General features: G+C 35.3%; 1 protein-coding gene across 8 annotated transcripts in view; it reads right to left on the bottom strand.

The window, feature by feature from the left end:
* Nucleotides 1-3057: 3057 nt before the first annotated feature.
* ESCO2 (establishment of sister chromatid cohesion N-acetyltransferase 2) overlaps nt 3058-12740 on the bottom strand; it is a 30340-nt gene continuing 20657 nt past the window's right edge. For 7 of the 8 annotated variants that reach the window (XM_065519010.2, XM_065519012.2, XM_065519011.2 and 4 more), the window contains 2 exons: nt 8099-8274; nt 3058-4536 (listed from right to left, as the gene is read on the bottom strand). In XM_065519010.2, coding sequence (XP_065375082.1) covers nt 4404-4536; nt 8099-8274 — 309 coding nt within the window. In that variant the 3' untranslated portion in view covers nt 3058-4403. The remainder of the gene's footprint in view (nt 4537-8098; nt 8275-12740) is intronic. The other variant, XR_012417167.1, reaches the window with a different exon arrangement.

The following is a 12740-nucleotide window of genomic DNA, read 5'->3' as shown; positions in this document are numbered from 1 at the left end:
CTTTCATGTCTCCTGGTACCTATTTAATCTTCTACAATCTGTTGATTAGAATAAAAATTAGAAACGATTTTAAATGAAACAAATGCTACACATAAAAACTATATATAAAAAATGCTGTATATATCAGCTAAAAATTTAGGAAAAACAAAAGCCTCCCATCTTAGGTTACTATAACAAAAATACCATAAACGAGGTGCCTCAAACCACAGAAATTTCTCATAGTTCTGGAGACTAGGAAGTCCAAGATCAAGATGGTATCTGGTGAGGGCATCCTCATAGAAGGCACCTTCTGGCTGTGTCCTTACATGGTGGATGGGGCAAGGGAGCTCCCCCACCCTCTTTTATAAGGCCATTAATCCCTAAGGGTTCCTTCCACCATCATGACCCATTCACCTTCATAAGGCACTACTTACGATGGTATTACATCATCTTGGGGGTTAGGGTTTCAACATGATTTTTGGTGGAACACATTCAGACCATAGTACCTCCCTTCCAATGAGGGGAAAAAAATTAAAACTTATAGGAAACAGAAAACAAATCTATGATAGATAGTATTTTTAAAGATTGGCATTGTTGATCCTAACAAAATTGATAAACTCCTAGGCAAAACTAATCTATGGAGAAAAAAGACATGTCATGAGTGAAAAAACTTTACTACAGATCCTACAGATACCGATCTTATTTATGAACACATGAAAAGTCCAAAAAAAAAGTAGTTAACTGAAGCCAGTAACATAAAAAAGAAAGACATCAAGACCAAATTGGGTTTGGTTTATTTAGTTCAGGAAAGCTAGATTACTTTAACATTCAAATAACAATGTAACTGCCATATTAACAATGAAGAAAAATCAAAATCATCTCCAAAGATAGAAGAAAGACTTTTTATAAAATCTGAGTATCTGTTCAAGATGTTTGAGAGCCTCTTAGAAAACTAGGAGTAGACAGAGGAACTTCCTTAATATTAGAAATTTATCTACAAAGAAACTATAGTAAACCTTATATTTAATAGTAAAATGTTGAAAACTTTACCTATATCAGCAATGAAACAAATATGTCCCCTACCATTGCTTTTATTCAACACTGTACTAGACTGGCGATCTTAGAAATGCAATATTGTAAGAACAAAAAATAAAAGCTGTAAGTTTCTAAAAGAAAACTCATTCATAGACGTTATGTAGATAAAAATAAATTAGAATTAAATAAGTTTAGAAAGATTGCTGAATACAAAGTCAAAACAGAAAACTTGTATTTTATGTATCAGCAAACAAGATGTAACTTAAAACACTTTTCCCAATGGCTTAAAAAAAAAGTATCAGCTGGGCACACTGGCTCATGCCTATAATCCCAGCACTTTGGGAGGCCGAAGTGGGTGGATTACTGGAGGTCAGGAGTTCAAGACCAGCCTGGCCAACATGGTGAAACCCCGTCTCTACTAAAAATACAAAATTAGCTGGGCGTGGTGGCATGCACCTATAATCCCAGCTACTGGAGGCTGAGGCAGGACAATCGCTTGAACCCGGGAGGTGGACGTTGCAGTGAGCTGAGATCACGCCATTGCACTCCAGCCTGGGCAAAAAGAGCAAAACTCCGTCTAAAAAAAAAAAAACTATCAAATAATCCTCCCAAATTGATCTATATATCTGACACAATTCCAGTAAAATCCCAACAGGCTTTTTTGTTGTTGGTAGCTTTTTGTGGAATACATTGATTCCAAAATGTATACAGAAATGCAAAGACCAAGAATAGACAAACTATTCCTGAAGAAAAAAAGGTGGGACCATGTACTAATACTATAGCAAACATTAATATTATAATTAACACAGTCTGGTATTGGCATAAATATAAACTATATAAGATTAGTAAGAATAAACAGGCAGAAATAGACATACACATATATGGGCACAATTTATGACAAAGACCGCCAGGAGGATGCCTGAAACCATGGACAGTACTGAACCTGATTGCCCCCAATTGGAATATATGTCTGTGCGTGTCTTCTGCTGACAAATTTGATGCCTTTTCCATCTTAATTGAGCACTCATCACCCACTGTGGCTACTCTGAATAGTGGGTAAGTAAAACTTATGAATTCCTTACTTCTAGAAATTTCCATGTAATATTTTTGGTAACAAACTGTGGGAAGCAAGATTACAGATAAGGGGGGACTGCTGTACGAGGTGATCTAGGCTCATCTTGTACGTTCATTGCCCTATCCCTAGAATGAGCCATTTCTCCCAAGAGCCCCAGGTCCTTTGGTGGAGGAAGGTATTAGTAAGCAAGATCTGGCTGGGTGCAGTGGCTCACATCTATAATCCAGCACTTTGGCAGGCTGAAGTGGGAGGATCACTTGAGCTCAGGAGCTTAAGGACTGGCTGGGCACGTTGGTGAAACTCTGTCTCTACTAAAAATACAATACAAAAATTAAACAGGCATGGTGACACGCACCTGTAGTCCCAGTTACTTAGGGAGCTCAGGCGGGAAGATCACTTGAACCTGGGAGGTCGAGGCTGCAGTGAGGCATGTTTGTACCACTGCACTTCAGCCCAGGGTGGGAAAAAAAAGAAAGAAACCAACCAAGATTTGGATGGTAGGTGTGCTCATTGCCACTGGGGTATCATTGCTTTGAGACCTTGTCAGTGCACTTGCTTCTTGTATGTGTTACACTTAAAAATAAAACAAAAAAACACCCAACCAAGCCAAGAGTATCAACAGCAAATCATGCTAAATATTTAAAATAGAAATAGTTCTTGAAATACAGCATATCTAAGACATACTGAATTGAAGCAAGATGCAAAATAACTGCATATGTATTTAGTTTATCTAAAGTAATAGGCACTAAAAGTAGGATTATGGGAAGCCTTTTGGTCATCTCTATGTATTATCTGAATTTTATGTTACATATACAATTTTCATAATAAAATATAATTAAAATCAGATTTAGTTGTATAAAATATTAAAGAATTTTAATTGATTCATCACAAAAGCATTAAACAATGTTAATTAAAAATTTTAAATAAATTAAAAGAAATAAACAAGTGCAGAAAAGAGCATTAAAATGTTTGCATAATTACATACATTTTAATACTTCCACATTCTTTTGGGAACCCAGGCTTTTAAATTTTGGAAACATGTTAACTCACTGGCAAATAAAGTGAATGCAGATGAATAGTTTCTACATATAATTACAATCTGGAAAACGACTTGCCTATAATCCTTCTGCCAGTTAGCAGTTGAATGATTTTTTAGAATCAAAATAATTTGAACAATGTTTTGCTTTTTAAAGTATCCAAGAATTACACTAGAAAAATGTGTGAACATTTAAGTGTATTTATACAGTTCCATGGTCTCTGATCCACCAGCCTATGTATATTTACTAACCTTGGTTCTATTACCATACATTTTGTAAAGACTTTTGCCAGGTATCTCAGAACAAGTAAGGTGCATTTTAAACAAGCAAAAAACTAGAAAATGAAACATCTAATCCAACTAGGCATTTTGTTAATGACATCAATTGTCAGTAACAGGTTCCTAAAGTAGTACTACCAACATTTCCATACAACAAAAATTAACTAAGTGATAATAGTGCAATTACCAAGTATAATTTTAATTAAATCTGATGACAGGTAAACATTTAATTTTATTTTCAAAAAGATTAAACATTAAGCTATAGAATTCTGCTCTACAGAAATGCATATGGGATAATCTTATTCCTTACCATCTTGTTACAAGTAAGAAATTCTAAACATTTTCTAAAGATATTCAAACTGAGTTACAACAGATGAGTGCCTATCAAGTGAAGACTTTTATAGAGAAGTCAGGAATTAGGCTGGGCACAGTGGCTATGACTGTAATCCCAGCACTTTGGGAGGATCGCTTGAGCCCAAAAGTTCCAGAGAAGCCTGGACAATATAGTGAGAACCATGCCTCGATTTAAAAAAAAAAAAAAAAAAATTCAGGAATTCCCTTTACAAATTGGGCATAGAAATTACTTGCCCAAGTTTAAATTTGCCTCTTTGCTTCTGATGTGGCATTAGATAATCCTGGTCCAAGAATGTACTTTACAAAACACCAGGTCACATTTCTAGAGAAAAACCACTTTGTCAATACTCTTACATAAGAGTCAGGTAATTTTCCAGTTATAGCTACAAAGTTTCATAATTAAAAATTCAGAGTGCTAATCAGTGAATCACTCAAAGGTTTTTCCTTTCTTTGAATCCCCAGATAATTTTCAACAAATTTATTCCTGACTTTTCAACTCATAAGGAACAAAAACTGTGACGTACGTGTGTGTGTATGAGAGTGTTGGTCTTTTTTATTTTGATATTTATTAAATAGTCTCTATTTTATAATAAGGAGCTCTCTCAACTTATCCAGACAGTAACTCCTTTATAACTGAAATCAACTTTAACTATTAAAATTATATACAAGGAAATTAGGAGTGTTGCAGTACTTGGTTGCAAATAACTTGCCATCTGGTGTTGGGTCAGAAAATGCTATTTCATCAGTGCTGAGAAAACAGCCAAACATGAAGCAATTCCTAAAAGAGAAGAAAAGATGATTTAATAATGGAAGCAACTTAACATTCTAATTAACATGAGCACAACTTAAGTAAATATTCTTGACTTAAATCAACTTTATTTTTAGTAAGTGAAAAAATGCCTTATATTTTAGAGAAAGAAGTCTAATGATATCATTTCACAGATGAGAAAACTAAGGTCCAGAAAAAATTCTGCTGAGGGGCAAAGGGAACCATCCACCTAACTCTAGTATATCCACGGTAAAGAGCAACTAATATAAGATCATACTGCTAGGCCAGGTGCAGTGGCTCACGCCTGTAATCCCAGCACTTTGGGGGCTAAGGCAGGAGGATCACGAGGTCAGGAGATTGAGACTATCCTGGCTAACACAGTGAAACCCCGTCTCTACTAAAAATACAAAAATTAGCCGGGCGTGGTGGCACATGCCTGTAGTCCCAGCTACTTGGGAAGCTGAGGCAGGAGAATCACTTGAACCCGGGAGGCGGAAGTTGCAGTGAGCCCAGACTGCGCCACTGCACTACAGCCTGGTTAACAGAGTAAGACTCCAACTCAACCAAAAAACAACACATCATATTGCTAATTAAAAGCAACAGATAATTAGAACAAACAAAAAAAATCACCAATTTTAAGCAGTAACCACATACACACACACACACACACATATATATATATATTTTTTTTTTGAGACAGAGTCTCACTCTGTCACCCAGGCTGGAGCGCAGTGGTGCGATCTTGGCTCACTACAACCTCCGCCTCCTAGGTTAACGTGATTTTCCTGCCTTAGCCTCCCAAGTAGCTGGGATTACAGGCATGTGTCACCACACTCAGCTAATTTTTTTTTTTTTTTTTTTTTTTAGTAGAGACAGGGTTTCTCCATGTCAGCCAGGATGGTCTTGAACTTCCAACCTCAGGTAATCCGCCCTCCTTGGCCTCCCAAAGTGCAGGGATTACAGGCATTAGCCACTGCCCAGCCTATATACTTTTTTCAATGAAGACATCCACTGAGAGCTTTAAGAAGGGAAAAACTAATCTGCATTTTGACTACAACTCTCCTTGATCTTGCTTACCTTAGGATTAAAAGTAATAAGGAAGTGGTTAAAAGAATTCAACATCTCCCACAACTTGTTTGTGAAAGAAAAAAACAGAATTAATCAAAATTGAGGGATATTCTATAAAATAACTGGCTTGCACTCTTCAAATTCTTCAATGTCAAAAGACTGAGAAACTGTTCCAGATTAGGGAAGATGAAGATTAAAGACACTAAATGCAGTATGTGATACTGGGCAGAAAAAAAAAAAAAAAAAAAAGCCATGAAGGACATTTGAGACAACAGACAAAAGTGAAATATGGACTGTCAGATAAAAGCATTATATCAATATTAAATTTCCCAAATTTGATAATTGTATCATGGTTATATAAGAGAATATTCTTGTTCTTAAGAAAAACACACCAATGCATGAAGGGGTAAAGGAGCATAATATATGTAACAAAATAATTCAGGAAGTTTATCTAAACATAGAATGGTAAAGCAAATGAGGTAAACGTTGAACTTACTAGGTCTTGACAAAGGCTTCTTACTACTCTTGCTGCTCTTTTGTAAGCTTGAAATTATTTCAGAATAAAAAATTAGAATTTGATTCAATTAGAAGACATAAGCTTCTAATATATTAAATACTATAATTAAATACATAATATGGTAGAACTAGGTTAGATACTGGTATTCCTCATACCAAATTTATATATCTAATATAAAACATAGAAAAGTATTTCATAACTAATCAAAAATCTTTAAGATATCAATTTTTCCTACTGATCCCTTTTGTAAGTATGTGTAATTGACTAGGATTTATGGCCCAAGATTGGGTCCCCATAATGGTGTTGGTATTTATTTTTTAAAAGTGGCATAGAATGCAAAAGGCTTGAATAACAGTATTCCAAAGTGTGGTCTCTGGTTTGGTCAAAGTGTGCTTATTGGTTTGTAACCTATTATCTAGACAATGAAATATGTGTAGAAATTGAGAGAGTAAGTGTCGTGAAATTCATCCACATAACCTAGCTAGATTAGGTAAATTAGCAAACAAGTTTTTTTGCGACATTGGAAACTTTAAACAGCAATACATAGTGTTAGTTCAAAGTGTGTACATGGGAATTAAAAATGGAGACTAATTTTTTTGGTTGAGATATATATACTCATATACCGTAAGACTCACCCTTTAGAAGTGTACAACTGAGTGGTTTTGTGTATATTAACAAATATTGTCCAATCACCACCACTATCTAATTCTAGAACATTTTTATTATCCCAAACCCAGCACTCATTAGTTGCTCTCCATCTTTCCTCAGTCCCTGGAAACTGCACATCTACTTTCTGCCTCTGGATCTGCCTGCCTCTTATGGACATTTTATATAAATGTAATCACACAATGTGCGATCTTCTGCAACTGACTTATTTCAATTAGCATAATGTTTTCAAGGTTCCTCCATGATGCAGCGTGTGACAGAATTTCCTTTATGGCTGAATAACATCCCATTGTTATTATTGTATCAATATACCATATTTATCCATTAATCACAGATTGGATTATACTTTTTTGGCCTTTATAAATAATCCTGCTATGAACCTTCATGTACAAGGTTTTGAGTGGACATGTTTTCTTTTCTTGAATATATAACCTAGGAGTCAAACTGCTAGGTCACATAACAGTTTAACTCTGAGAAACCATCACATTGTATTCCACACCAACTGTACCAGTTTACATTCCTACCAGCAATGTACAAGAGTTTCAGTTTCCTCTACATCCTCACGGACACTTGTCTGTTTTTTGATTACAGTCATCCTACTGGGTATAAAGTGGGACCTCACTATGGTTTTGTGATTTCCCTGATAAAGATGTTGAGCATCTTGTTATGTTGAATTAACCATTTGCAATTCATCTTTGAAGAAATATCTACTGAAATTCTTTGTCCATTTTTAAATTGGGTTGTCTTTTTATTGTGTTCTAAGAATTTTATGGGTATTAGACCCTCCTTAGACAAATGATTTGCAACTATTTTCTCTCGTTCTATGGACTGTCTCGCAAATCCACTTTTTAAGTTATGCTTATGAGTTACAGCAAGTCTTCATTATCTAGTCACTGTCAATGAACATGTACAGCTTCTGTAATTTTTCAAACCTTTACTTTGTATAGATTTATTGAAGCATAATTTCACATCTGCTAAGTCTAATAACAATTTGAGATTGTATTTTTGTTTTGTTTTTCTATTTTTTTCTAGCAATCCATTTTTATTTTATTAGTGTTGATCTGTGACAAATTAAACTAGTCCTTTAGCACAGGTAGTTTGAAAAGCAGTGGGCTAGTATGTTTCAGACCTGGAATATTGTGCCCTAGACTGAGTACATCTAGTATGGTTTTTCTAGTGCCAATACCTTCCTTAGTCTGACTTTGATAGTATTTATACAGAAGTATCTTACCAATATCCTTCTCTTTAGCTCAGAAGCCGAGAGGTACTGGGAAAGCTATGAACCTAAGGTTCTGGATCTAGATCCATTTTATTTCTTACCTGAGGGTATCAACCAGTCGTCTTGCAATGCGCTTTCTTCTCTTCAGTCTGAAAACCCAGATTCTACTTATCCCACAGACTGCAGGTTCTGGTACATCTGAACATTGCCAAGCCCTAGAACATTCTGTAGAGGTTGGGGATCCTGGACCAGCTGGTTCAGACAGGACACGAAAGGCCTACAATGATATATAGAAGCATCTATAGCTAACAACACAGATGAGTTCACACTGCTTTTAAAAAAATATTCCTTAAATAAAACAAGTATCAAAAATTTAACTTATATCTCCACCAAATATGTTAAAAATATTTTCTATTTCTTAAATTCTTATCCATTTAGTCACACAATGCTTTAAAAAAAACTAATGGTGTTGAGACATTCACACATTCTAGTGCGTCCCATAGCATTATGAAACTTTCCTCTTTAATTAAAACAATTGTAGACATTAGACTCTTCCTTTCAATAAAGTATATCAACCTCTAGCATTCTCTCCATCCTAAAATGTATATATGACCACCTAAAGAAACCAGTAACACTAAAGATTTATATCTATTAACTATGAAATTTGGTTGGCATTGCAAGTTTCTTAAAAAACATTTTTATTTTGAAATAGATTCATGAGAAGTTGAAAAAACCACTACAGAGGACCATGTGTCCTTTCCTGAGTTTTCCCCAATGATTACATCTTCCATAACTGGTATAATACCAAAACTATGAAATTACCATTGGTAAAATGTGTGTGTATAGTTTCAGGACACTTAATCATACCTGTATATTCATTTAACTACCATCACAATCAAATACAGAACTATTGAGTCACCACAAAGATCTTCTTGCTCATTATAGTCACATCCACACTACCCCGTCTCCCAACCTCAATCCCTGACAACCACCAATTTATTCTCCATGGCTATGAGAATGTTATATATTATATAAATGAAATCACACACCATATGACCTTTTAAGATTAGCTTTTTTCCACTCAGCATAATGCCCCTGAGACTCATCCAAGTTGTTAAGGGTATCAATTCTTTGTTCCTTATATCGCTAAGTAGTATTCCATCATATGGATGTATCATAGCTTATCATTCACTTAAAGCATTTAAGGACACTTTGGTTGTTACCAGGTTTTGGCTATTACAAATAAGGCCGCTATTAACATTCTTGTACAGGTTTTTGTGTGTACATCAGTTTTCCTTTGTTTTGGCTGGATCATATGGTAAATACATGTTTAGTTTTTTTATTATTATTATTTTTTAAAGAGACAAAGTCTCACTGTTGCCCAGGCTGGAGTGCAGTGGCACAATCTTGCTCACTGCAACCCTCCACCTCCTGGGTTCAAGTGATTCTCCTGCCTCAGCCTCCCAAATAGCTGGGATTACAAGCATGCACCACCACACCCAGTTAATTTTTGTATTTTTAGTAGAGGCGGGGTTTCGCCATGTTGGTCAGGCTGATCTCGAACTCCTGACCTCAGGTGATCCGCCTGCCTCAGCCTAAGTGCTAGGATTACAGGTGTGAGCCACTGCGCTCAGCCTGTTTAGTTTTTAAAGAAACTTCAAAACTTTTTCCAGAGTGGCTGTAATATTTTACATTCCTACCGACAATGTGTGAGAGATCTAGTTTCTCCATATCCTCACTAGCATTTGGTATTGTCTCAATTTTTTACATACTGTTACCTCTTCTGACAGGTGTGTATTTAGTTTTTAATTACCAAAAACAAAACATTGTTTCTGACCTGAGAGTAGAAGAGAATAGTTGGCTACATCTTGCCTATTATCAGGACATAAGAGTCTACTTCTTTGAGATCAAAGAAGGAAAAGGCCTTTTAAATAAATACACAACATAAAAAGATGTAAACTGTAAAATTAGTAATGTTGAAGGGAGAAAAAGTACAGAGCTTTTGTAGGTGATATAAATTGTTATCAGCTTAAAATAGACTGCTATATTAAAGGATATTTTATGTAAGCCTCATGACCAAAAAGCGAAAACCTATAGTAGATACATAAAAGATAAAGAAATCAAAACATACCACTACAGAAAATCATCAAATCCCAAGGAAGACAGCAAGAGAGGAAGAAAGGAATATATATAAAACAACCAGAAAACAAAACAAAATGGCAATAGTAAATCCTTATTTATCAATAATTACTTTAAATGTAAATAGAATACATTTGACAATCAAAAGACACACAGAGTGGCTAAACGGATAAAAACACAAGACTCAACTAAATATTGCCTACAAAAGATTCACACAGACTGCAAGTGAAGGGTCAGAAAAACATACTCCATGCAAATGGAAACCGAAAGACAACAGGAAGTACCTACACTTACATCATAAAAAACAGATTTCAAGTCAAAAACCATCAAAAGAGACAAAGAAGGTAATTATATAATAAAAAGGTCAATTCATTAAAACAGTTGTAAATATATATGCGCCTAACATTGGAGCACCTAAATATATATTTAGGATTCTGAAAGGAGAAATAGATAGGAATACAAAATTGAAGAGGACTTCAAGATCCCACTTTCAACAATGGATACATCATCCAGACAGAAAATAGATAAGGAAATGCTGAACATTTTTTTTCTTAAGAGACAGGGTCTCACTATTGCCCTGACTGGAGTGCACTGGTGCGATCACAGCACACTGCAGCCTTGAACACCTGGGCTCAGGTGATCTTCCTGCCTCAGCCTCCCAAGTACCTGTGACTATAAGCATGCACTACCATGCCTGGCAAATTTTTGTAAAGACAGGGTCTCACTATGTTGCCCAGACTGTTCTTGAACTTCTAGCCTCAAGCTATCCTCCTGCCTCAGCCTCCCAAAGTGTTGGGATTACAGCTGTAAGCCACTGAGTTCAGCCAGTAAACACTGAACTACACTTCAGACCTAATGGACCTAACAGAAACACACATAGTATTCCATCCAATAGCAGCAGAATGAATGCACATTCTTTTCAAGTGCACACAGAACATTCATACAGTATAAAATTATAGATCAATGACAGGAGGAAAAGTGGAAAACTGACAAATATGTGAAAATTAAACCACATGCTCCTGAACAACCAACAGATCAAAGAAATTAAAAGGGAAATTGACAAATTTCTTGAGACAAATGAAAATGGAAACACAGCATACCAAAACCTATGGAATGCAGCAAAAGCAGTTCTACATAAAAAAGAAGAAAGATCTCAAGTAACCTAACGTTACACCTCAAAGAATTAGAAAAAGAATAAAGCCCAAAGTTAGTAGAAGGAAGAAAATAAAGATAGTAGAGATAAATTAAACGGGGACTCGAAAAATAGAAAAGATCAACAAAATGAAGAATTGGTTTTTTGAAAGATAATAAAATTGACAAACCTTTAGCTAGAAGAAGAAAAAAGAAGACTCAACTAAACAGAATCATAAACAAAAAGAGGAGATATTACAACTGATTATCACAGAAGTACAAAGGATCGTAAGAGACTATGGATAATTATATACCAACAAATCAGGTAACCTATAGGAAACAAATTCCGAGAGGCATACAACCTGCCTACACCAAATCATGAAGAAACAGAAAATCTAAACCAATAGAAAGGAGATTCAATTAGTTAAAAAAAAAAAAAAACAACTTGCATCATAAGAAGGCCCATCTGTAATGACGTCACTGCTAAATTCTACCAGACATTTAAAGAATACTAATCCTCAAACTCTTCCAAAAAACTGAAGAGGAAGAATACCCCCAAAGTCATTTTACAAGGCCAGAATTAACCTGATACCAAAGCCAGAAAAGGACACTACAAGACCGGCCAATATTCCTGATAAACAGATGCAAACTGACACATTAAAAGAATAGTACACAATGATCCAGTGGACTTTATCCCTGGATGCAAGGATGGCTCAATACATGCACATCAATGTGTTACACCATATTAACAGAATGAAGAACAAAACTATATGATCATCTCAATACAGAAAAGGCATCTGACATCCTTTCATGATAAGAACTCCCAACAAATTAGACACAGAGGAATGTACCTCAGTATACTAAAGGCCATATATCACAAGCCCACAACTAACATCATACTCAGCAATGAAAAATTGAAAGCTTTTCCTCTTAGATCAGGAACAAGACAAGGATGCTAACTCTCATCATTTCTATTCTACATAGTTCTAGAATTCCTCACCAGAGCAATTAGGAAGAAAAAAGAAAGGCATTCAAATTTAAAGGAAGAAGTTAAATCATCTGTTTGCAAATGATATGAACTTATGCACAGAAAACCCTAAAGACTCCACCAAAAAAACTATTAAATTCAGAAAAGGCGCAGGATACAGAATCAACATACAAAAGTACCTTTTCTATATAGGAACAATGAACTACAAACTATCTAAAAAAGAAATCAAGAAGACAATCCATTTACAATAGCATAAAAAAAACCCACTTACGAATAAATTTAACCGAGGAGGTGAAAGATCCATACACTGAACACCGGAAAACACTGATGAAAGAAGCTGAAGAATATTCACATAAATGGAAGGATACCCAGTGTTCATGGCTTGGAAGAATTAATACTGTTAAAATGTCAATACTACCCAAAGCAATCTACAAATACAATGCAATCCCTATCAAAATTCCAATGGCATTTGCCACAAAAATATA

This window comes from Macaca fascicularis, chromosome 8 (genome assembly GCF_037993035.2).
Source record: "Macaca fascicularis isolate 582-1 chromosome 8, T2T-MFA8v1.1".
NCBI lineage: Eukaryota > Metazoa > Chordata > Mammalia > Primates > Cercopithecidae > Macaca > Macaca fascicularis.
The sequence above is the reverse complement of the archived record's forward strand: the minus strand, read 5'-3'. Positions and strand labels throughout refer to the sequence as shown.